The sequence below is a fragment of the Haemaphysalis longicornis genome, unplaced genomic scaffold, assembly GCF_048455015.1.
Source record: "Haemaphysalis longicornis isolate Haplotype H1 unplaced genomic scaffold, Haemaphysalis longicornis Haplotype H1 scaffold_1, whole genome shotgun sequence".
Lineage (NCBI taxonomy): Eukaryota > Metazoa > Arthropoda > Arachnida > Ixodida > Ixodidae > Haemaphysalis > Haemaphysalis longicornis.
Window position 1 is genome coordinate 372929550 of NW_027526203.1, and position 26999 is coordinate 372956548.

At 43.5% G+C, this 26999-nt stretch overlaps 1 protein-coding gene across 2 annotated transcripts in view; it reads right to left on the minus strand.

Moving 5' to 3' along the window:
- Nucleotides 1-26975, minus strand: part of C11.1 (maestro heat like repeat family protein c11.1) — a 111976-nt gene extending 85001 nt beyond the window's left edge. Inside the window, exons 1-12 of one of the 2 annotated variants that reach the window (XM_077686346.1) lie at nucleotides 26783-26975; nucleotides 25283-25374; nucleotides 19844-19989; nucleotides 19516-19647; nucleotides 15132-15203; nucleotides 13091-13247; nucleotides 10999-11097; nucleotides 10082-10233; nucleotides 7798-7938; nucleotides 6262-6354; nucleotides 5285-5363; nucleotides 4344-4472 (exon numbers count right to left, since the gene is read on the minus strand). In XM_077686346.1, coding sequence (XP_077542472.1) covers nucleotides 4344-4472; nucleotides 5285-5363; nucleotides 6262-6354; nucleotides 7798-7938; nucleotides 10082-10233; nucleotides 10999-11097; nucleotides 13091-13247; nucleotides 15132-15203; nucleotides 19516-19647; nucleotides 19844-19989; nucleotides 25283-25325 — 1243 coding nt within the window. In that variant the 5' untranslated portion in view covers nucleotides 25326-25374; nucleotides 26783-26975. The remainder of the gene's footprint in view (nucleotides 1-4343; nucleotides 4473-5284; nucleotides 5364-6261; nucleotides 6355-7797; nucleotides 7939-10081; nucleotides 10234-10998; nucleotides 11098-13090; nucleotides 13248-15131; nucleotides 15204-19515; nucleotides 19648-19843; nucleotides 19990-25282; nucleotides 25375-26782) is intronic. The other variant, XM_077686347.1, reaches the window with a different exon arrangement.
- Between the last annotated feature and the right edge of the window lie 24 nt (nucleotides 26976-26999).

Consider the following 26999-nt stretch of genomic DNA (forward strand, 5'->3'; position numbering starts at 1 on the left):
GCACGCAATGGAGGAATGCAGTGCACCCTTTCAGGGTCAATGATGTACAGGTACGTCCCCTGCAAACACCTTGAAAATGGTCGATGACGTACATGCACGTCATCCCTTGTATGTTCAAAAAGCGCGCCTTTTTTGATCGTATCTCTCACTTGGCATGCGCTGCCACACTGCGGGAATACGTGAAATTATTTTCTTACGCCGATGGTTCTTATTTTTTTTCTTTTCTTTTTTTTATGCTTTACTACAGCGATGCACCAGCTATCACTTGTGCATCCGGTTGTGTGCGGACGCCCAGAGGCTAGTTTCGGTTTCGTCCTTTAGCACTTTCAGCTTCTTGCACCCACGGAACTGATGATTTTTTAAAATTCGTATAAGGTATTTTTAGAATTTTTCTTGTGTTAGTCATGAATAAACCATGTATGTAACAACACAAATAATTTTTTTTTGTCCCTTTATGATAACCCTAAAAAAATTACAATGTTTTCCCAAAATAGATCCGTCAGAAAAATTTAAATTATGAGAAATCGACCCTGGAGGGTCGCATTTGGCAAAAAAAATTTGACCCTCAAAGGGTTAAGTGTAGTCTTCCTCACTTTATTAGGAGGCCTGAAAGGCCAATATCAGCTAGTAGCTGTCAACTGAAAGGATGAGTTCGAAAAATTGGTAATCACATGTTAGCCACACACCCCACAAGGTGCACTAAATACTATAGCATCACAGTATGCAATTTTCAAGAATGAAAGCAAATTCAACTTTAAATACAACTGTGGAAAAAAAATACTGATTTGCTGTTCAGCCCAAAACAATGTATAAAAAAGAAATCCTCGAAAGGGGAAAGCAGAAGGTCGGTCCCCAGCTTTGGTGCAATCCCTTTTATAAAAATTAATGATGCAGTTAAATGTACACCTAGCGTGGCAAGGAACTTACACCCTAGATAATGACTGAAAAATTAAAAATTAGCACACAGTCGACTATTCAAAATGCAGCAGTGCAGCCAGCCACACTAACTGTAGCGCATGTTTACATAAAATGCAGCAAGTGTTCTTCAGTGCATTCTAAATTTTGCCCCATACAAGAAATCTGAAAATTGGGCAAGTTTATTATCTTAAGTTTAAGACTTTGCCCATAAAAATTTGGAATCACATATAGCAGTAACAAATTTTAACACCCCAACTGCATAAAGACAAGAGGATGAAGGTGGAACAAATTTTTCGCAATCACTATCTCAATTACTTCTAGAATTGGGATGGTGTACACATCAGAAAAAAGGCCATCGAAAAAGAAAAGGCACTTCAGAACAAGCAGTTAAAAAAAAAAGGCCACAGACTTCACTAAAGTTGCACTAAGAAGTCTGCAAGATGAATAAAAATTAACCTCCACGATGAATACACCCATTATTTGAAAAATTTGGTAACCAACTGTCAGCTCTGATAAGCTGTGATCACACCCAAAATTAGGTGCTTTTCCAAAACCTGGACATTGCCTGCCACTAAGAAAAGGCGAGAAAGAGGATAACAAGATTTTGCCGTGGTTAAACCAAACCAACATACAACAAAAAAGAAATTGACCCATTTGTAAATACACCACATGGCTACAAGGGAAAGCTTTCTTAAAGGGACCCTGCAACACTTGCCATCGACTACTAGTAATGTATTTTGGGATAAAGTCTATTGTCCCAGAAATCTCCTCCCGCAAGAATTATGAAAATCCGTTCACAATTAACGAAACTATGCGCGATGAGAAATCGCGCATAATCGTTCCCTCTCAACTCGACCGCGGAAAACGCGACGAAAGCTGCGCGCTCTCTCCCGGAGAGGGGGGCGGCTCGCGGCGTTCTCTTCAGCGGCCTTCGATATATCACATGCCGGGTAGTTTTCTCCTTTTCTCCGCAACGCGGATGGCCTATTTCCGGTCTGGTGCCACAAAAAAGCAGGCATTGGTGCCTGCTCGCTATTGCGCGCTCGGGCTGGTAGGGCGTTTTTGAAGCAATAAACGTTTTTAGTCGAGTGGTCCCGTTGAAAGGGAAGTATTGAGCTCATCACTCAAGCTCCGCGCGCACTCAAAACACAATAGAAACGGCAAAACTGTGCCTACAGGTTCAGGCATAGAAGAGGTTCGTACACAGCGATGACGACGACGGAAATGGGAGAATCTAGCCGCGAAGTTGACCAGTGACAGCCGATCGGGCAGCCATGGCCTATGTGACGTCCCTTAGGCCATGCCAGGGGTTGCATAATGAGGACAACTGAAGAGAGAGCGGTTGGTTTTTCCGCGTCTTTCACATCGATTTGCGCGCTCACCGCTTCACGTGCACGTCTAATATTTGGCTCAGGTATTCCTGGCAGTGTAATCTAAACGTCGCGCAGGTTTACTTGCACTGCTCAAAGAGTGTTGCAGGGTCCCTTTAAGCACATGTAGTCGAAAAGCTCTAGGGAAGCTGGAGCAATGAGGTCAGACGGACAAACAGTTTTATCAAATCACCAGCTAAAGAAAAAGTCATCCTGGTAAGAGGTCTGCACCAGGATTACTTTTCCCTCGACTGCGACCTTTTGAAAAAGCTGCTCAATCTTTCTCCATAGCTGTGGGCTGCATTGACGCAGACCTTTTCTACCAGAACCTTACTCCAAGGTTCAAGCAGCAAGCATACAAGCACTAATGTAACGTTATAGAGGCCTACGAGACAACTGCGGCAGTGCTAAGCAGTGAGTAGTTGGCCCTGGCTCCTTATGAAAATCTGCCACAGCCCCAGAAACCAAGCAAAATGCACGTAGGTCTAAGGAAGCAAATAAAGTTGCGAGAAGATAGAAAACAGAGTATCCCTGCTCTAAGCACATAAAACAAAACTCTACAGTACAAATTAAGGACAGAAAGTTGGGCTAGTTGGTTAATGGATGCTGGGTACATTGTACTATAGCGCTAAAAGATGGAACACTGAGGGAAACACACGGATGAACACTAGACCTCAACTGGCATTTTTACTAGACACACATACAGGCTACCTCGTCAGTGTCGATGAGGTAGCGTCTATGTGTGTCTAGAAAAAAATGTCAGTTGAAGTCTTTTAGCGCTACTGCAATGTGCCCAGCGTACAGTACAAACCCAGGCGTTTTAAGCATTATTTTGTGTATACTACTAGGAATGTGATGCACAAAGTCATTCATATACGATAATAATGCTTTTTTCCCTTTCAAAGAACAAAACTTAGGCCAACTTGAACGTGCTGACAGTGAAGCATAATGTGCTTATCAATACTGGGTAATTCCACGTCAAACAGTGCACTCCCAGGCAGTGCGCTCAACCATCTCAGATTACGTAATAAAAAGTCATGGTTGATTCCTTCCCTACAATATTCGCCCTCATAACTCATTTTTGGAGGGAAAAAAGTTTCGCCTCTCTCACAGTAATTTGAATATTCGTGGGTGTGACCAAAACCTAGGTTGTGAGAAAAAAAAAAAGCTGCAAAAATAACATAATATATAGAGTGCAGTGAAATGAATTCAGTTGGTAGAAAAAGAACCGTGCTTCCTTGCTACAGCCTACTGACTGCTGCTAATGTGTATCAAAATGTTTAGGTTTAAGGGGTGACACTGCTCTTAAATATTTTCTTTTAAGTTCCAAATAAACTCAGTGAAACTTGCCAGTCTTGCTGCTTTTCCCCCACTGATTTCAAATATGTCATTATTTTTTCAGTTGGTCAATTAGTTCCCAAGATAATTACAGATAATTAGCCATTTTTGGAGGAACAATAGGTAGAACAGTGTTGGTCATAAAACTGTAATATTTATATTTTCCAATACTATGAACTTTGGTGAATGCAATAAGAGAATTGGTTTTTTTTATGCATTGCTTGGAACTAATTTCACAGCTCATTAAACTTTGGTATTTGAAATGACCATTAATAAAGGTTCCTTGCCATTGGTGCCACCAAGGTTTAATAAGCTGTAAAATTAGTTCCAAGCGGTGCATCAAAAAACCAATTCTCTTATTGCATTCACCAGGGTTCACAGTATTGGAAAATATAAAGATTACAGTTTTATGACCAACACTGTTTTGTCTATGGTCCCTCCAAAAGTGAAAAATTATCTAATTATCTTGGGAACTACATAATTGAACAACTGAAAAAATATTGGCATATTTGAAATCAGTGGGGAAAAAAGCAGCAAGACTGGCAAGTTTCACAGAGTTTACTTAAAAATTAAAAGGAGCTGCTTTAAGAGCAGTGTCCCCCCAAAAACATCCCTAAATTTTGCGAAAACTTCTGGCTGACTGTTTTGGATTTAGTGTCACATTCTTATTAAACAAACACTGTGCCCAATAAGACAACACAAAAAACGGCAGGTTACCTTGTTCCGTTGTTCCTGCAGAGTTGATGATGTGCTTCAGCACCGTTAGGGCCCCAATTCTTGTCTTTTCATTGCTGTTCTCTACTTTCAGCAAGAGGAAGGCTGTCAGCCTATCTGGGAACATTGTAGCTAGATTACAAAAGGAGTGAGAAAAAGAGAACAAATGAAATTGTCATCAAGACCTGATAAGGAAAAAAAGAAAAAGGAGAATGAATGAGAAAAATTGAAAGTTGCATTTTATGTGGATGAAACGGAACTGTCATGTGCAATCAAGCAAGTAAAAAAGCCAGCGCAGCCAGCTGGCAAGCTCGCAAGCATGAGAGCAGCACAAGTTTTACTTCTGTGGTATGCTTCTCCAGCTTGATACAAGCAAGCACTAGCATGCTTGCATGCTCACTAGCATGCATGAACGGGAAAAAAAGATGGTGCTCATGTGTAACTGCGGCAGTTATGGCCATTTTCAGAAGTGCAAAGGGTACGTGTGAGGCCCGTTGGCCACAGTGAGGTATACTCCCATCACTCTGCAACACCTGCACTAAAGCGAAATCTAATTAGGATGCAGCAGAATTACTAGGTCACAACCATATCTTGGTTATAACTTTCGTGTACATCTGCCATCATACTGCAAAGCGAAACTACATTCACTTCTTTATATCTACTATGGCGCTTTTTGTTTTGACGAAACTTAACTGCATTGTGGAAAAAGACTTCCCATCCATGCATTTGTGCACGGACTGTCTTATTCTCCCAATATCCATGCAGCCTTGCCATAGTGCAGGCATCTCTAACTACAGGCTATACTCTCCGTAGCTCAACAGTTTGCAGGATCTAAAAGAACACAGCTCACTTTGAAAAACTACTGTTAAGCTGTGCTGTTCAGCAGCAAGAAAATTAGGCGTGTGTAAACGACAGAGAAACAACAACAAATAAGAGAGTCTCACCTAAAACAGTAAAACACCGAAGGCTTTCATTGTGGTTTCGAACACTTGAAGGCTCTGTGTAGTCTGGTGGGCTGCAAACCTGTGTCACATACAGAGGACTGGTTGGTCTGTTTGCATCTACCTCGCACTGTTTCAATTAGTTACACATGCATTTCCTGACTCCTTTTCCCATTTCACTGCTACAACTATACAATGCAGCAAGCTTATAGGAAACAACAAGAGACCATAATAAACACTGCACCACTTCAAAATGGTAAATAAACAAATCAGCTGCAGTGGCATAGTGTCCAAGCTGCTGCGCTGCCACGCACTGAATCATAGTTTAAATTCTGAGCTACCGCGATGGTACTTTTAAGAGGCAAAATTCCTCTATTTTATGCTTTCTCAAGCATCATTGAATGGCAGGAGTTATCTGATCTGGCTCATTTGCAGGCAACAGGAACAAACATTCTGTCCCCCCACCAGAAGCCTGCCACCTGTTTTCAGCTATTCCCATCTTAGAAGTTATGGAGCTGCAGCTTTACAAGCACCTACACTGCCAGATGGCTATCATTGCACTGCAGCTAGTTATGCACAGGGTGGTCAACTTTCAAGGAGAACACAGGAGCACATGCAGCGCTCTCTACGCGGTGCCCGTTAAAGTCCTTTAAAAGTTACTGCTCAGCTACAACAAGTGCTTCTGTCGGTGTAACAGACAACAATGTCAGGCGACGGCCCTGATTTTGCAATAATGAACTGAAGTACACTAGAGCACGAATACCTAGTCCTGATTATCACTGTTATTCAGGGCTGACTCGTGCAGCAATAAGTTTTTGCTTCAGGGCACGAAATTTGTAATTTTGCTTTAGTTTTACTATGTTTTGGCTTGTGCCTCGATTTCATGCAAATCTAAAGTTACAAATGATACTAACTGGCATGACACTGGCTGTATGTGCAGAGAGGAAGAGGCTCCTATGGCAAAAGAGAAAAGCCATCACCTGTACAAATAAGGCGTTGCACAAAACGTCCAGATGCTGCTCCAGTGCTAGGCATTTGTATTCCGTGGCTGCTTCCAAAACCAGGCACAGCCCCTAAAAAGAAAAAAACAAACAGTGAGAAGAAAAGCTTACCATTAAACTAGTTTGCTGCTGCTGCTGCTGCTGCATCCCACACACACTGCTTAATTTTTGACAAGATGCGTCCCCAAACCTCATAACTGATAGTCCAGCAAAGCTGACCACCATCTGATCACACAGTTTGGACAATTCAATGGGCGAATCGTAACATGCAGTGATGGACACCCTGCTCCTCACTAATGTTCTTCCACCTCTTCCGGGAAGAGAGGAGAGGAGAGGAGAGGAGAGGAGAGGAGAGGAGAGGAGAGGAGAGGACTGTCCTCAAAACAGACAATGCAGAGTCACTCGCTTCTCCCCAATGTGAGGAGTGCACTGAGGGAGAAGGTGTTTTTTTTTTTTTTTTTCGGTCTCACTGCAGATTGGTGAGGGGTTTTCTTTGCCTGCGGGACAGCGGACATGAAAGGTCGCCATTCAAGTGCCACTAACAGCATAAGTGGGAAACATATTAAGATTTTTGGTTTTGCAGGCCAAAGCTATACGGGGGGTACGCAGTGTGTTGCCGTTCAGGGAAACCGATTTCAGCACAAAGGTATTTGATGCACGCCAAAATGTCACAACTGATACCCATCTCTGGTTTTTGCCTTCTCCACCCAAAAAAAAAAAAAAAGCTGTTGCAGCCAAAGACAGGACTGTGTGTGCAACATCGTACGCTATGCGTGGTTCTACGGAGAAGCAAAGCAGGGCAATCAAATGCATTTTTTGTTACATTTCACAGACATTCGGTTCGTACATTAAATTAAAAAACAACACCACAGACAGCCTTACTAAAGGGGCTGCAAAATGCTTTCAACAAATCTCGTGCTTCACCATTGTTTAAAACGGGAATCCTGTTATACACACAGTTGTTTCAGCATGTAACTCTGTCCATAAGCTTGACTTGTCATAATGTCACAAAAAAAAGACCCAATAATAGCTTCCACCTGACTACAGGGAATACCTTTGTCCGGCAGGCTTGCAAAGTGTTAGACCCTGGTTCAACCCCAGCCTCATGGCAGCATCAAGCACACAACTTGACACACAGCATCTGACCCACGGTATAGTCAAAAAACCACATTCAGACTAACTAATGTTAATGTACAGACATGTCCCACCATACAACCCCTTTGTGAAATGGCTCAGATACTTTCACTAAGTCAAACGAGCCCAGAATGATGAAGCTCAAATGAAGCTCTCATCGGGCTATGCAAAGGTGAGCTCATCCATCGGTGCCAAAGATGCATCTACTTAGAAAAGGGTGCCCAGACAAAGATTTAACTCCTGCCAGAGTCCCACTGCAAGATCACTATTTCTTAATGGAAATGATACAAACGTAACATGTCCTTTGTAGCCCTCTTTAGTACAAAGCAACCGATAAAGTATTCTCCAAATGTCTTAACCAGTCGCAAAAGTATTTCTCACCTTGCCAACGGGGAAACAGTCATGCTGTTTTCGATACAGAGAAACTAAAGATGGGAGGAGCTTGGGCAACTGCTCTTCCAACTTCGACTTGCTCAGCAGCTGTGCCATGTAGCCAACAGTAACTGCCGATTCAGCACGAACCTGGAAACCAGCATACGGCCAAAATATAGTACTATTACATGTGCCCAAATAGTGAACACCTGGCCATCAACTCAAACCAAGAAATAAACACACTACTTCCCCCTGATGAGTCCCACACAGGCCCATTCGACACAAATAAGAATGCAGCATGCTCCAAACTCCCATAAGAATAATTCTTCCAGCAGCTGAGCAAGTGAAGGCAGACTAGTTGGTTCATAAGCTTGGCAAAAAACAACACAGCACCTGTGTTCATCAACTTCCACGTCTTTCCGTCCCGTTTGTTCGCGCTGCGTTTCACCAAGCAAAGCCGGAATTGTTTGGCACGCTTCTCACAGTTGCATTTGCTTAGACTCGAGCACTTCTTCACTGTAAACTATCATACGGTGCCCACAAACCAGCACAAGGCCAAAGACCCACAAAAGGCAAAATGGTGGCCCAGTGGCGGTGTTGACAGGTGGATGGATCGCAGAAGCATCAAGTTACTGAAGGTGAAATTGTGAACCCCCCCTGCATGTGGAAATCATATACAGGGTGTTTTACGTAACCTGGACCAAAAAATAAAATTATAAATGTTGAATTTTCCGGCAGTAGAGTAAACAATACTCCTTCAGAAAGAGCATAGATCACCTCAATTTATTTTTCCGTCAAGGTTAATTGACGAATTCACACGTATAATTGACTTTTTTTTAACCTCTTGATTGAGCAAAACATCCTCAGTCACATAGGTACAAAATTGTAAAGAAAGCAAAAATATTTAAGATACCACTGAAGTTGCCATGAAAATTCCTTCAACGGGAGGGAAAACGTAGCTGCAATGCAAAACAGCAGCCGCATGTACCTGTTGATAACAATGTTGGCTGCAAGCACATGGCACAGCATGGCAATTGTAGACAGGCAGAGCATGCTGAGCTGTGGAATGTTTGCACGATCCACTCCACAAACCAGTTGCTTGAACCCAGCACGTTTTCCTTAGTGTGAAGGAATTTCCTTGGCCAATCACATTTTCACAGAAAGTGCTGCATCCAGTGCTTTTTCTTGGCTTTTTAAAACTGTGGGACTGAAAATTTCAAGCTTGGTTCACCTGCTAAAGTTATTTATCTTATCTCAAGAACTTTTCAATTAACCAAAACGTAAAAACAGGGCGAGATGGTTCATGCCACTCTGAATGATCCATTTTGATGCTGGAAAATTCCTTTCTACATTAATCCTTTGTCCACAGTGGCTGGCCAGAAAACAACATTGAAGCTGCTCTCTGGGTATCAGCTTTAGAGACGCGTCATATAGCAGGTGCTGCTCTCAGTGCATTTTCATACAGATTACAAAAACATGAAGACCTTGATGGGCTTGCAACACTGACATGACGCCTTTTTAGCCACGTACAGCTTTGTTCAAAGATTAAATTGGGGTTTTACACTTCGATGGGCCTTGAATTTGTACCACCTTGGATTGGATCATTAACGTGCAGCCAAATCTTTATCCATTCATTCTGTAACACGAAGCCCGAAAAATGGCCGCTGCGACTGGGAACAAAACAGCACCCTCGTGTGCTCAACACCACAAAACATACGTACAGCTTTGTATGCCATGCAGCATGCGCAACTTTGTTCAGTAAAATGCCTCCCTTGCCACTTTCCCAAATAAAAACAGGGTTTAAAGCAACGCTGATTGATTGATTGATTGATTGATTGTAGGGTTTAACGCGCCGACGTAACGCAGGCGATGAGGCGCGCCGTAGTGGAGGGCTCCGGATTAATTTTTACCACCTGGGGATCTTTAACGTGCGTCGAAATCTCGAACACACGGGCGTTTTTGCTTTTTGCCTCCATCAGAAAAGCGGCCGCCGCGGCCAGGAATCGACCCCGCGACCTCGTGCTCAGCAGCACAACGCCTTAGCCACTGAGCCACCGCGGCGGGTTTAAAAGCAACGCCTTTAATGCAACAATGCATTCCCACAAAATTCAACTGCTGAGAAGAGCCGTACCATAAATTTGAATGCAGCAATGCTAACTTTCAAAATCCACTTCATGCAGTACTCGGCATTGTAACAGGCACCCCTGTCTACCCACAGCCCAAATGTTCAAAGACAAGTTTAAAGCATGCTAAAAGTGCCAAATCTCCACACAAGAAAAACGGAGCAACAAACCTTAGCCTCCCTCGCTTGCAGCCAGTTGGCCAGTAGAAAGTCAAATGCGCTGACTATTTCCGTAGAAAAGCTGGCCTTCTGCACAGACGGATCTGGCGCTTTTTCAATGTTGCTCAGATACTCGACAATTGCTTCAGAAAACCTTCCCAGTGCTGAAACAAACAAATAAAAAAAAACAACAAAGAAGTAAAAGCCACAAGCAAGTCCTCAAGCTTCAAACAATTGAAAGATTCAAGTGAGCTACAGTGACTCTCCACATAACATACTGCTGTCATCCTGGGTTTAATCAGGCACCAGAAAACAAAATATGCAGAAAACAAGCCCATGGCAAGCTGAAGCTGTACAAATTAAAATCACCACATAAGGAAGTGGCTCTACACACTGCTTAACCACATACGATGAAGTTAGTACCAGCATGACTGCCAAGAGCAAGTACAGTCATTATTTGGTGCCGCAGCATGGGTGGGAAGAGAACACGGACTCCTGCGAGTCCGCCTTCCCTGCCCAGGAACAACTCAAAACTGCTCTGGACAGGCAAATATGAGACCACTTATTTGCTCAGTGCACAGTCCTGACATGCAGTGGCAACGCATTCTGTTTTGTGTATGTACGTACATGTAGGCACATCTGTGGGCATGCATCTTTATTTTCCCTTCATGAAGTTCCCCTGTGTGTTCACTTGAGGCATCACATTGCAAAAACTGTGTAACATTTTTCTGAGTCCATAGTAATAGCGAGAACAAGACACAGCACACTAATTAAAGGTAACAAAAAAAAGCCACTCTAAAAAAAAAAGCCACAGCTCTAAAGCCACTTTTAATGACAACTGGGGAAAACGAGCATTTGGCAGAACTGCATTTGGCAAGTTAAATGAGCCAGCTTAGCTCTTCATGGGGCAGAACTCAGGAAATGCTCACCAAATGCCATGGCCCACTTCAGCTGCTCAGTGCGGGCTCCTCCCAGCATAGGCAACATAGTGCCCAGTAGGACCTTCAAGAAGGGCATGATGCCATATGCTGGAGAAAGAAACAGATGTACTTTAAAACACTGCGGCCCACCACAAATTGCACAAATACATGCTTACAGAAAGACATATTTACTTCACAGACTAGCCAATGATAGGTAATCCTGGGAAAAATGGAGCATGTTTTGTCTGGCTAGCATACCCCGTGTACACGAAATTTTAAAACGTTGGCTTATGTCTATGTGCCAAGCACATTGGTTCTATGTTAGTACAGTCGGCTCCCTTAATACTAAGCCTACGGGGACCGCAAAAAGCTTCAGATTAACCAAACTTCCAAGTAAAAGAAAGGGCACAATAACAGCATTGTTACTAGTCAGCAACACGTTACCACTCTTGATTGCATTCAGAATCTCAACTTCCATCTCCAAGTCGAGTGTACGATCCGAATTGCCATGATAGTTGAGACTTATCCCCAAAATTGAAGCCTGAAGCGTCCCCACACAAGCTGTTCGCACGGCACTGTGCGCAACAACAAAAAAAGGGAAAACTTTAAAAGAGTGAGATGCGTACACTGACGCGAGTCTAAACTGGCCTGCTGCTTTATCAACTGTATGCTGCCTCAGTTGCAATAGCACCGACATCAGTACAGAACACGGCGGTTTTTTTTGCTTGAAAATTTTAAATTTTATCAAGAAAGGACAGTCACCTCGATGCTTTTTATTCGAAATAACTTCCAATTAACTGATGTAATGGGTTTTACCTTCAAATTATCGAACAATTTCTCCCATTGGATTGCATGTAAAATTGCCGGGACCAGCACATCACTTCCAATTGAACGAAAATTCCAGTTAAGCGACTTCGAATTATTGAGAGTCGACTGTACAAACTTTCTCTTATGGAAGCAAGCACAGCCCACTCGGAAATCTCGAGTTGTAAGCTCTCAAGGTACCTTGAATTATGACATGCATCATCATTCTGGAGTTTGAGAAGGGATACAAAGCCTTATTAACTGCCCTTGCAACAATTACTTTCTTTCACAAGCAGGCAGATAAAATGAGTGGGCTGTTACAGTAATACCATTGTAGAACAAATATTTTTGTGTTTGAAAATGTATCAAAATGAACAGAAAACTTAGATCTTGTGGCTCACTAGGCATGCTTGGTATCTGACCTTTTTCCCAACCTTGTATTAAATATGAATAGTCATATTTTTTATTGTAACTCCTCTTACTTCTGCCTGGGCCATTTTCTGGCCTACAGCACTTCATAAATAAATAAAGATTAGCTGTGTCTGCAGCCTTCAAGCAAGAAAGTTCATTACTGGGTAAATGCAGAGAAGTGCTTTAGGCTGTTATGTATTCACTAACACCTTTTGCAGACTCCCAACTTAATAAACAAAAAGAAAAAGAAAGCAATGTCTTGCTCATAACAAACCTCTTTGGAAAGTTTTGTTCCAGCTCACTCGTGCAGTCCCAAAGCCAGATACATCAGCTCTCAACCAAGTACTCAAATGTGGCTTCAAAGGGAGTATGGGATATGCACTAGCCCCATGTAAGCCACAATGTGAGAAGGATCACTTAGGCGACGACATTACGTTCCAAGAGCGTCTAGATAATGTGCATTGCACAGCACGCGATAGTTCCCTCAAATAATGAGGGGCGGCACCACTGCCCATTAAGTGCAGCAACCTCTCAAATATCTCTCTGGAGTTAGGTTTCTTGAAGGGATGGACACTGAGAATACTTGCAGCCCGGCATTTACCATGCTCTGATCAGACACCGAATAGCATGCCGAGCTGCAAGTGTCAAGATGCCGAGTCAGGTGAAATTAGCCTTCCAAAGAAACTATTTGTGCCCTGAGAAATCGTTCCACCTTCTTCAACTGTTCTCGCATCTTTTTCAGACATGTGCCGAATACCCACGTCACAAAAAAGAAAAAAATACAGTGCGGCCCACCGGCAACCTTAAGGGGGGTTACAAGAAGACCTGTGCCCAAAACGCAACGAGCAGGGGCCGGTAAGAGCTGCCCCGTGTGGCGAGCACTCACGGTTGGCCAGGGCCAATCCAGCGAGGGTCTCCAGCACCAGCGGGTGCGGCATGGAGCCCGGCTGAAACTTGGCCAGGACCAGCTCCATCGTCTCGTGGGGGTGCTGTCTGCCCAGGGCTATCACGATCCCACACAGACCATTGTCAGTGGCCACCTCCTGCACAAGGGGCACAGGGTGAGGCGCTCAAAAGAATTCACGGCACGCCCCTCGTGTCCAAACATGCCGGACTGCCCCGTCCTCTCCAATCCACGCAGGCAAGACCCATACAGACGGCTTGCAATGCAACTGCAGACCCATTCTTTATTCTTTATTTCCGCCAAAGAGCAAAGGGGAAACAAGAAAGGCCCCAGCACCACCGTAGAACCATCCCATGCCATGCCACACAACAGTGCCACGACAGATTACGATCGTGCCCATGTCAAAGTTCAGACTAGCATGGTAATGTCGCCGCAAGAGACACAAACATTGCAGCATCCAATTTGCCTCCAATTCCTGACTGAAGTGACCAAAGTGGAAGGATGCAGACGTTACACAATACGCACGCGAGGTATTCAGGTGCCACTGCTAATGCATGCGCATGCAAAGCTACACCTAAGCTGTGAGGCGAACCACAGTGGAGGGCTACAAATCTATTAAGATCACCTAAAGATATTGAACGTGTGCCGAAACCTCGACAAACAGACGTCCTTGTTTATAGACTGATTGATCAGATTAAGATCATTTTCTTGCTGTATATGAAAGCTTATGATGGATCATCCAGTGCAATAAAATCAAAAATATAATGTTTTAGCTTACATTACATTTATTTCACCGAAGCACCATTTTTTGACCTCATTTAATGGTTGTAGCTTTTACATTAACAAAGCCTGAATTACTGTAGTGATATGTTACACTCTGGTTCTTCTAGAGCACAAAGGCATATAATTTACAGATAAACCTCAACACAGTGAACTTCACCGGCACGAAAACCTCAATACAATGAAGTAACAAAAGTTGCACAAGTTTTAGGCCCACTGAACCTTGTGTATATTTTGCATCGACGTAACGAAAGAGCATTTTTTTAATTTCAGTATTACAATTCCTGTGGCAGTAAAATTCAAAAAAATTTACACAGCAGTGCTATTACCTCTTCACAATACAGTGTTTGAAGCAAAATTATTAATAGCATGAAAAGCAGCAAGAAACAAGAACGGATCGGGGAACAGCTAAAGAAGTACCATACAAAAACTGTGCGTTTTTGGGGGCGAAGAACAACTGCCTGTAGTGCCTCCCCCCATCTTCGAGTGAGGAGTTTGAACAATACTTGAGAAGTGTGGACCAAAGTACGGCAGGCTGTGCCACTGCTTAGCTGGCACATGTCAGTGGTTTGCATCGGAAGTCCAATGTGCAACAAAACCCAATTCGAGCCCAGTTCCCACGAATGCAGTATGACATTGATTGAGCTGCGAATCAGGTGCTAAAAAGGTCACAAATTACTTTCAGAGCTGTTGCAAATAAGAGCTTACATACAACTGGTTCATGCATTCCAGGAACGAACTTTCAATATAACGAAGGTAAGTGGCAATTTTAACGCAGTTATATCGAGGTTTAACTGCATTCTAGTACATATTTAGTCGGTGCGCCATGAAACGTTTGGGGTGCAAGGAACAGCTAGCCAAGTTTCACCACTTGAGACACGTGTGACATAGGCACAAATTGCATATTTCTGCTCAGTATGTTAAAATACACTAAATGTGGAAATATCAAATGCGCTGGTTAAAAACAAAAGGACCTCAAGACCAGACAAGAAAATGCTAATTACTGATCCCTAGTCATCCCTCACACCAACAGTTTAGACAGAGCACATGAAGTGCCATCCCTGACAGTTGTGTCGTTTGTGAATGGGGTACCTACCTTGCTGCAGAATTTAAAACACACAAACAAAAACCCTACACACTTCGCCTATCACGACAGAAAAACGTGGCTCCCATCATGCAAAATGTTATACTTATGGTGGTCACATGGCATTCACCCTAATTTCACTTTTTAAACTTTCATTACCCCAGCGAGGCGTGTTTCCCAGAGGGAGGCTGATGTACAAAATACGTGACTGGGTTTGCCATGTGCATCACACTGCAAAGCAAAACAGAGAAACAGGACAAACATCTAGGCACCTTGAACAGCCTCAGGGCCAATATTTCATTTTAATGGCAAAGAGTAGTGACATGAAAAACAACGTCGATTAAAGTTGGTACGTACTAACACCCATTTCTTTAATGAATATAAATATGTGCGTGCATCTGTGTCAGCACACAACGAGAGAGGAATCATGGTTTACAGTCCTGTCTGTTCTGGCTAAACCAAGGCCCTACTGCCACTGTTGCTGCTACAGCTCTACTTATTTTGGGCAGTTTCTACAAGCGTACCAGTTAAACAGAAATTCAGCGAAACCAAGAGATGCAGTACCTGGGCTACTGTTGCAAACAATGTCAAAGAACTAGCAGTGATTTCTCAGCAAGGTTGTCAGCCTTCACATGCACTAGATTTTCTTAAAAGAGAATTTCCTCCTGCACCCACAAAGTTGTTTGGCTCTGTACACGGAGCCGTTTAGAGAACAAACTTCCCAGTAAAAACAGTTCTTGAGAAATAAAGCAGGCTTTACTGGTCCCTTCTGCCACCGCTTAGCGAGAGCTATGCAAGCATATCGCGTTACTGCCTGTTTGGCTTACTTTCAGCCTGTTTACTCAAGCATGTAACGTGTGCTTACACAAATTCTCAAACCAAAAATGCGCAGTACAGCAGAGTATGCTCCACAAATTTTGCAAAGTTGCAACCTGGACAAAAAGCTTGCAACATGCACCCCTTGAAAGTACAGTCAAGACAATGTGTGGCTTACTGCATGTGATATACTAAAGCTACGACTGGATAAAACTAACTGTGCAGCCACTAGACACACATGCATAGTGCTCAATGATGCAGTGTTTAGACATTGCACATTTTCCCCTACACTGACCATAGACCACACCAGAACTAGTTGGTAAAATATTTGAATCAGTATAAGCTACATAAAGTCTAGTCTTTCTTAAAATATAATGATGCACAAAGCTGGGGCTAGGTTTAGTTAATATTGCATGTAGTCATTTATGTGCACTTAACCAACAAGAACAATCAAATTTCAATATCCAAATGCCCTAGTTTTTTCAGGCCTTCCTTGAACTACTTCACCTAAAAATTCTCTGATTGAACGACATGAGACCTTTTGAAATGTAGAGTGGTAGCTCACACATGCATAGATCACGCTACCCCAACGTTTGACATTTTTACCGAATAAGAGTCTTGTTTACAATTCAACCATTTATAACTTGTACTTGAAGATATCTTTTAAATAATCCATCTACATGCAAAGGCCCTTTTTTTTAAATTATGGAACTAGATAAGAATGCATCCATATATCGTGAATTCACTCAATAATAAAACGCTACCAAAAACAAGCTTTTGATAATCCCCATTGTTTTGACTGCTTTTCTAGTGCGCAGAACGTTGCAAAACAAATGAAGGTGTGCTATAAATTATGGCTATGACAGGACTAACATTAGCCTCCAGTGGCCCTCCACGCATCCACACGCCGCAATATAAAGGAGCTGATCAAGGCCCAACTTCTTACAAAACAACAGAACCTTAGGAAAAGTATGGCATGCAAGAGAACTCTTGCTATGCATGAGCACTCTTGTTATGCTATACAAGAGAACTTTTCTGCCGCAAGACCTCATAGCATACGATGAGAGTATTGATTGATCATGGGGTTTTACGCATCGAAGCTACACACTGGTTATGAGGCGCACCGCAGTGGAGGGCTCCGGATTAATTTTGACCACTTGGGAATCTTTAACAGGTGCCGAAATCTGGACACACAGGTGTTTTTGCTTCTTGCCTCCATCAGAAAAGCGGCCGCCGCAGCCGGGAATCAAACCTGCATCCTTGGGCTCAGCAGCACAATGCCTTAGTCACTAAGCCACCGCAGTGGGTATAAGATGGGAGTAGCCCCAAAAACTTTTGTTCAGCAGATTCATGAGAAGCAAGTTAACGTTTTAAGGAGTAGATTATCCATTTATAGCGAAATGGAAGTGCCTGATAATTAAAACTGGACATGGACAACAGCATTTCCCTAGCGTGCTGCAGCCACTTAATAAATAAACAGAGGCATCACAAAAAATGACCCAACCAAAATCAATCCCAGCCACTGCAGAAAAAATTTCAGTCTATATTCAATGCGGGTGAATAGGAAATTATTTGTTTGTCGTTAGCTTAAGTTAGTGAAAAGGCAATGCTTAGGACAAGACAATGCTTAAGTGGTCAAGACATGATGCATGCTAGCTAGGGTCACTCACATGCACATGGAGCGGGGAATTTCCTACAATGGTCTCACAATTTTAAGATGCTTTTGCATTCACGCAAGTTCCAACATTTCTGTGATGGTGGTAAAAACTACGAGGCAGGAGCGCAGCAGCCGCTTGATAGAGCACGCAATGCCTCTTATGGCTGCGGAATGAACTATGCGGGGCCTACGGACCATGACCAGTGACAATGTGGCAACTGCACGACACCAGGTTGCGTTAGTAGTGGCGACTATGTACACACAGTTCATGTCTGTGTTGCAGGCCAGTGAGCAGGCTAGGCTTGTTTCGTGGCTTTGGAAATTGCAAGGGTGGTTGCTGGGGCGAGTTGGTACAACTTGATTTTACTTGAAAGCAAACTTACGACGGGGACAGCAACTAGAGGGTGATGACACAGGAAGCTTTGTGTTGTTGCCCTCTATCTCTTGCCCTCATCATAAGTTTGTGCTCTGAAGTAGAATCTAGCATTTGGCTGATGTGGCAAGCGCATTTGCAGTCAAAATGCCCGAATAGCATCACCCATGCCAGTGTGCGGACATATGGCATATAAACGTCACATGATGCAGGTCCAAAGTAACGCATGTTTATGACTTGCAGAGTATTGTGCAGGGGTCCAAAATTTATTTTACCCACACATATTTCTAATCAGAAAAATGAAGCATGAAACCATAGTTTATGGAATTTTTGATACCGACTGCTTGCACATGGCTGCCATTATATTTTTGTGCTCCTCTATATTCATATTTCGTGCCATCAACATTTATTTAAGAACCAAAGGAAATGGTCTTGAGTAAACAGCTGCAGTGTGTGCAGCTTTCAATCTACTTTTTTATACCTCTACTGCCTGTCCTTGTCAGTCAATTGAACATGAATTGTAACACTCAATGCTGAGGTAAGCAGGGCTAATAGGAGCATTATCTCGGAAGTCACCCGGGATGCTGAATGATTTGGGAAAAGGGTCGTCTCCCCTCTCATTTCAATCACGCCTCCCCTCTCATTTCAATCAATGTCACCACTAATCCGCATACTCCGGTGCGCGCGAAGGTATCTGCTACAAATAACTGATGTACAACTGGCCAATATTCCACAGTACCCCTAAAGAGCCGGGCAAACTGCATGCGAGCACTTCATCAAAGCGCGAAGCCGGCAAAATCAGAGATAGCTAGCTGCCTTGGGCGCGCGAAGCTGACGGCACCACGTGCGCACTATTTCCGTGCCCGCGCAGCGATAAGGCACGACTGCAAAGACAGTCTCAAAAGTATGCCAAAACAAAACATTCAGTGACTTCCAATACGTGGAGCAGCCACGTGACACAAGCCTCAAAGGCAGACACCTGGAGCACACTTAGGGTTAAAGACGGCAATGCAAATGTTAGCAGAGGTACTCTAATGCCATCAAGTAATGCCATCAAGGCATTAGAGTTCGACTTTTCAGTGTCGATTATTTGTCCTTGCATGAATACAATACGAACCTGAAGGAGACCGTGCCAGTTTTAGTGCACAAATCAACAGTGTTTTCAGTGCCCTGCAGTGTCGCCCAAACACGCGCACTGAAGCGGAACTCGAGAGCAAAAATTAATAAATGAAACTTTTCTCCATTGCGTCAAACTCCATTACAGTCGGCACACACACAAAACAATATACTAGCAAAGCGTCATCTTATGGCCGTCAGTTACGGCGGCCTAGAGCCACTACAAATAGCTTATCTAGTGGCACTGAATGCCACAACATGCTATCTTTGCTATCTCTCCGGCTGACCACGTTGCCGCTAGATGTCTTCGGCTGCTTCCCCCACTTCCTCATTGCCTGCAGACCCCGTTGAATGTTGTGGTGGCGGCGCAAAATGTCACTCTCTAAAGCCACGACAGTAAATTTCGAGCACTTTGGCGCAATTTCGTAGAGTTTTATCAGAATGATGCAAGAATTCTTGTTTGGCGCAGTTTGGCACAGGAGTGGGATCACTATATTACAGATGCTGATGCCGGCTTTTTCACTCAATAGGCTATTTAATGCTTTCGCATCAAAAACAATGTCGAAGGTACTACAACTCACCTTGGAGCGCGTCATCTCCTCAATTGCAGCCTTACACACATTGCTCAAGAGTGCCTTGTCCAGCTTGTCAACAGACTCTTTGCACACTTCGTGCATCACCGAGTACAGCAGGTTCCTGTGAGAAGGTGACAACTGGAAAGAGAATTTCAACTGGTCATGTTGCTGGTTTCCTTGATAGCCGACAATGGAAAAACAACGTCCACAGGTGCAGACTTCAGACACATTATGTCCAATATGTTCAGGCTACACAGAAGATCTCTTCAGGGAACAGGTAATAAAAACGTTTCTTGTTCCACAGCACAATGATAAAAAAAAAAACCATGTTCACCTTGGATTCCTTGGCCAAGAGGTCATGACAACAGCTGAGAACAAGATTAGGCCAATGAATGCCAATGACTTGTAAGGAATGGGCGACTGCCCGGCACACACTGTCTTGCTTGTCTCCCAGGCTTTCCACAAGGGCAGCCACAATACCTGCACAGAAAACTGCTTTTTCAGACAGATGCCCCCCTTGTTTCACAATTCACCCAGCCCTGTCATAGCTTCCGAAACATGCAAATTTTTGAAGCACTTTCACTGCAGTGATCGGAAATGCCAAAATTCTATTATATAGCAGCAGAACGAACTTGTGATGCAAGGGTGTTATATATATTGCAGGGTTCGTACAGGATTGAAAAGCAAAAATTCAAGGGTTTTCAAGGACTTTCAAGGACCAGTAAACACATTTTCAAGGTCCCCATCTAATGTTTTATCTGGGATTATTTATAACTTTTCCAACACAATGCAAAAGTTTTTTATTGCACAATACCTAAGCACATTAGTGCACATTTAGATAGGTACTAACGGGTTCATAAATGCTCCCCCAGATTTATTTTTTATTTCATGGCTGGTATTTAGAGGTTTTTCTTTTTCCTTTGTGTTTGGTGACACTGTTCGATTTCAAATCTTGGTTAATGTTGCCTGCATCTCCTGCTTTTTCAGCAAGAGTATCAGCTGAAATTAAATCCATAAGTGTTGCTGCAAGGCAGGATGAACAATGCACACGTCCACCATTTGCACGTAAAAGCAAGCGCCGATGGAGCGTATGAGGCACAGCAAACATGCAAGGAGCGAGCGTTCACAGCCTAGATGGAAGATGCAAGATAGAGAACAGAAGCTGGCTTTCACTGGATGGTATCACGACATGGATTGGATTGACAAGTGCCTGCTCCCAATGTTGCCGTGTAATAATAAAAATACACCAAACTTGTAATTTCACGCAATACACTGAAACTTGATTGTTAAAATATTTCTTTACATTTGTTAGCGCCTAAAATCCACGACAAACACTTTAAATTCTTGTGGAAAGACAGGGCCATTGATTCTCTCCGGAAAAATCAAGGGTTTTCAAGGACCCTTTAAAAATTCCAGGACTTTCCAGGCCTTGAAATTGACACTTCTAAATTCAAGGGTTTTCAAGGTTTTCAAGGACCTGTGCGAACCCTGATATTGAGAGGCCAAGGTTGACTAGAGAGGCCGATGTTCGGAGCAACATTTTATTGGAACGCTCGAGCAAAGAACCAGTGGACACAGATGACTATGATGATGATGATGATGAATATTTATGGAGATGAGGAACAAGTGCTGACGCATCAGCTAATGATGATGGTATTTTAGTGATGAAGAGAAGCACCACAAGCAGTCCAGGTTTATCCCACACGGGCAGTTACATCAACCAGGGCCAGTGAATGATCAATGGCACTCACAACACAACACAACATTAAAGGGACCCCGAAAAGCTTTGTGAAGGTGGCAATCAAATGCATTCAGGTGGTAGAACACATAACGGGGGATTTTTGAGCCAAGTGTGAGCCCCATACGTTGTACAGATAATTTGTAAACAATTTTTGAAGATCGCCTTTCTCAGCCGACGAGCGCGACGCCGCAGCGAGCCGACCGCGGCTGACGCAACGGCGACCGCGGGTGACGCAACGGCGATCGCTGCTGACGCGACGGCGAAGGCGCCCCCTGATTCGCCCAATCGCCGGCAAGGTCGGCCGCCGGCGGCGTCACTGCCATTGGCTTCCGGCTGCTCTTCCTCCTTCCTGCGCGATCCCGAGGCAAAGGCGGGTCCGCAGTGATTGACGCGAGCCTAGGCGCAGGAATGTAGCTAGCTGCTTTGAAGGAGGCAGAGAGGGAGGAGGAGTCGATCGGCAAGTGGGGAGAGGTGCCTTTAATTGCTTCTGGCGCAGCTAATACTGAATGTAGATCAATAATTCCAACGGCATTGCATCGCTATATTGGTGCTACGTGACAATACAGGCCTTTTGTAACTTTTACAGAAGGCTTTTCTGGGTCCCTTTAAGGAAGGACAGCAGTCAAGAACGCCAAGGAAGGCAAAGGGGAAGAATTGCATCCGGTTCTTTTTTTATATTTAGGTGCATTTTTTTAAACAAAAGAAAATGGAGAAAAACATGCTCCCTGGGTGGGATCTGAACCAGTCCCCCTCCACCCCCAAGCGTAGGAAACGATTACCTTAACATAAATACCAAGAAGTGAAGGGGAGCACAGCCTCCCCAGTAGCGCAGTTGTTATCATGTCAGACTGGTATTCTGAGGGTTATGGGTTTAAATCCCACCCAGGGAGCATGTTCTTCTGCACTTTCTTTCATATATATAAAAAACAAACGCACCTAACTTAAAAAAAAAAAGCGGATGAATTTCTTCCTTTTGGCCTACTTTGGCGTTCTTGACTGCTGGCCTTTCTTTCTGCATTTCTTCAACAAGTCCCTCATCTCCAGTTCTAATTCACTACACACGCAGCAAGGGGCCTCGGTTCTGGTAGTCCTGGTGCCATAGGTTGCTTACAGGGGCCATGAAGACAAAACACAAGTTTGGTTCATTCGAAAGATCACCTCATTAGAATCTTACTGACACAATTTTTAATGAAAACTTCGCTCAAATAAGCTACATAATTAGGAAAGTTCGCTTGTCCATTTCCCACACCAGAACACATAACGTCATATGCACAGCCATACGATTGGCTGAGGCCGGCAAAAGCAACTTTCGTTAGGCAGGGCTTATAAGCTTGCAGAACAAGCTATTTTCACTTAAGTGTAATGCATATCCATTTTATAGCAGTAAGAATGGTGAAGTGAAACAATGCAAGTTACAAAAGTACACATAAACATAGAAGTACCAGTGCGTACTGCCATTGGTACTGCACGTACTATGGTTGTTATAGCTGCACAGTAGTGCGGCGCTTTCAGGTTGTCTCAGCCGACAATGGGCGATTGGCGGAAGCGATATTGTTTTACGCGACCCTATTTGTCGAACATACCTCATGTTTCAAGAAACAATTATGTACTACCTACTGTAACAAAAACAAGCCAGGTGCAAATAGGGTCAAAAACAAACAAAACCCACGATTTGGTGAGAGAATCAAAATTTCAACTTAAATTGATTCTCAGTGATAATGCAACACTATCTGTGGAAAAGCGCTGGGGGCACTATAAAATACCAAACCTTTATAAAACTTGTATTTTGTCTGCACGGCCTCTTTAAGAGGGCGAACAGCTGGTTGACTGCTTCACTCAAGTCACGGTCCCCCCCCCTGAGTTGGAACGGCGCTGGCAACCACCCCCCCCCAAGAATATACCCCCCCCCCCCCCCAAGAATATACCCGAGAAAGTGGAGAGCAGCACAGCCTCCCTGGTAGCACAGTTAATATCGCATCAAACTGGTATTCTGAAAGTCGTGGGTTCGGATCCCACTTGGAGAGCATGTTTTCCTCCACTTTCATTCTTTCATTTAAAAAAAACATACCTAATAAAAAAACCAGATGAATTTCTTCCCTTTTGCCTTCCTTGGCGTTCTCGATTGCTTTCTTTATGCATAGCTTCAACAAGTCCCTCATTTCCAATTCCAGCACGCACGCATGCGCACGCGCACACACACACACATGCATACATACATACATATGTATACATACATGACATTTTGTACCCCACGTGCCAAGGTAATTAAAGGTGGGTGTCATGTTGTTGCACAAATGAATTAAAACCCATAGAATTACTTTTACTCACAAAGCAAAAGTGCAATCATGAGAGGGGTACATTTTCATACAACACACTTTGAGCGGGCCAAAAGTGCAAAAAGTGCAAATCAGGAGTACAAGTACAATAAATAATGCTGATATGTACAAAAGAATTATATCAAGTGGAGCCTGCAGATATCAGTAGAATGTATTTTATCTGGAGTTCTACTTAATGAGAGTTGTAATTGTAGGCAAATCCTATGCAGAAGGCCACACACAACACTGAGGTGGTTGCCTTGTTTCAGTGTGATCCCATTATTCCATTTTTCACCCACTTCCAGTTCTGTGTAAAATGATAAGACACATCTCTTACAAATGGGATGGACTATCTTGATACATTAAAATACGAATGGAGTGCGTGGCTTTCAATACCTGCCGCACATCCTGGCGACGGGCCCCGTATGCGCAGAAGGAACAAATTAAGAGAGTACGTGACCAACCTCGGTATGGAAAGAACATAGTCTTTCCATCCTGTATTGGGCGCTCGGCACGAAACAAAAAAATTAAGAAATGTAGCTGCGTGCATCATTTTCACTCAATGCAAAGGGTCCACAAAGATAACGCTAGTGTGAGCGGGCGCCAAACGCGGCAAAAAGGCAAGCCAAAATGCTCACTCGCACAACAACGGTCTTTCCATGCCAAGGTTGGACACGAACTCTCGTAACCTGCCCGTACTGCACAAACGCAGCTCGTCGCCAGGTTGGCTGGCATGTACTGAAAGCCACGCACTCTTTTGTTTGTATTTCAATGTGTCACGATAGTACAACTCGCATTCTGAGTGGAAAACTGCCAAATTTTCGCATATTTCTAACCCCATGAAAAAAAAAGTATCAGGCCAAGTAAACATTTAACCTTTTGTGCCATTTCTTTTTAAAGGCAACAGCCGACAGTACCTGCTGCCTTAAAAAAAAAATGAAACGTATTTTTTTTAAATACAAGGGCAAAAATGGAAAAAAACAGGTTGGTACGTGAAAGCCTGACGATTAGGCTGGCGAGTAGCTCAGCACTTAACATTTTCTAACAATTTGTACTTTTCAGACCTTATTTTGGAATCAGTCGTGTTGCCTTGACTCTGCAGCCCAACAAAGCTGTCACTTGGCTGCGACTTTTTGAACAGGTACACTGCGCCCTATGTACTTTTTATCCCCACTTCGTACTGCCTTTTATAACCTTAGGCGTGACACCGCAGTGGCCAACACCCCTTTCCAACTGTTTCGTGCAGTAAAAAAAAAGAGGGGGGGTGCTAGGTTCGTGAAATGAGAATCCAGCAATTCTAACCCTCCTAAAGTTTGCTCAAATGTTATTTTGAATAAAGCTGCGAGGAAGTCACTCTGTTTCTGACCCCAGTTCCTGTTTTCAAGCATCGACACTTCCCACGCACATCAAACAAACGTTAATGCTTTACAGTAGGTTGTTGCACTGGTTGGAACAGCTAGTTTTCGTATGTTCAATCTGATAGAAATCCTTTTCTTCGAAAGGTGGGAACTGGTGCCCACCTCACAGCGGAAGGTGGGAAAAAATTTATTTTGCGAAAATGTTGCAGTGTGCAACAGAGTTGCACTTTAAGTGCACCATGATGATTTAGCAACCACGTCACTGTACATGACGTCCCTACTGAGACAACGCCTGCTACGAGATGCAGGCAACCTTTTCAACACGCTCGCCCACGTTTCTAGCATGGGTAAAGCCATACCATCAACCTGGCCGCCAGTTTTGAATGTAGTGTCTGCCACCATGTTGAACAGCCTCTTCTCTATGCTTTCCAGATGGAGGTCAGTGGAACGGCTAAAAGGAAAACAAAAAAAAAACTTGATTTTAAGAGCTGAAGCCACACCTGGGATGAGATGAGCATCAGTAGGGGACTGTTATGCATGTAATCCTGAAGGGCAAAAATGGAAAAAAACAGGTTGGTACGTGAAAGCCTGACGATTAGGCTGGCGAGTAGCTCAGCACTTAACATTTTCTAACAATTTGTACTTTTCAGACCTTATTTTGGAATCAGTCGTGTTCACTTTGTGCTCCTTTTCACCGATAGGAAAATGCCACCAGCTATCCACAATGGATCGAGCAACCCACGAGCCCTGCGCATTCGTCCCTTTTGAAATAATCGTTCTTGAATTAATGTTCTTGAAATGAACTTCCATGCTTAAGGTGCTGTCAACTTGCCTAACGTATTTTTACTTGGGAGTTTTTACAGGTTGCCATGGAATTTAAGAAAAGTAAGAACGCATGGCGGGAGAACCTAAACCCCAATTAAATTGTGCACCTACAAATAAAGTGAAGGTGTAACAACCTTAAGTCTTGCCCACAAAGTCATGCTTAACTTCTTTCAGGTTCAGTGGCATTTTTGGGTGGCTAGTGCAGCAAACTCGGTAGCCGAATTTTCGGCACGTTTCGTCAAAAATGAAAAAGTTTTGCAACGACGGCGACACCGAATACTGGCAGTGATAGATCAGGAATCATGATTGTTTAATTCGGTGCAAACGCCCATCACGCATAGCTGCAAGGATACAGTGAATTATTATTAAGAAAGATTCTTGTAGGCAGTAACTTGGTTATTTAATTCCCTTTTATCTCTTGGCAAAGCGCTATGCTTGCACGTAGTACCGACAAAACTTATATAACAAGCCTGCCTACATGTTTAGGGCGCGCCATTCGCAACGGAAACGTGGAATGCTGTGACGGCAAGGCTGATAAGCGTAACTTTTACAAATATGCCTAATAAATGGCGTCAGCACTATTTCTCACTACGTACATGTACGCGCTATGGAGTTGCACTCCATTGCCCGAGAGTCATGCAGTGCAGCACCATGCTGTGTTGAGTCAACGAGTGATAATTTATCTTACACTACAACGCATGGGGCAGCTTAAGCAGACACTTTTAACTTCTAGGTCATGTAGATAATCTAAGTATAACGAATTGAGGGCGGCAAGGCAATCCGCGGCGAGCTGAACGGCTATCAACAAGCTGTCGCCACGCCTCCTCCAACTGGTAGCTGCCCGCAACATGGCAGCAAGAAAGACTGCTTTATCCACGCTAAACGCCCGCTCTCAAATGCGTCATGCTTTTTTAGACCGACAGAACAGATCTCGCCTGTCAAGAAAAAAAAAATATATATATATACGCCTTGCGATACCATCGTAAATATTTCCAACGCGCGCCGGTGTCAGTACTTTGTTTTTATGTACTCACGCGGCCTTGGCTGCTCCGTACGCTGCACAAACATGTGTTTGAAATGATCGGCATTATAAGCGATTGTTTAATTTTCGTTTCGAATTTTACATCTATCAAATATAAGGCAGATGTATCCCGCAAATGGTCACTCCTAACACCTCGGCAGCTGTACAACCATCCATACGTAATCACGGGGTCACGGGAACCATTGCTAGCGAGAGTATGTTCCCGCTTT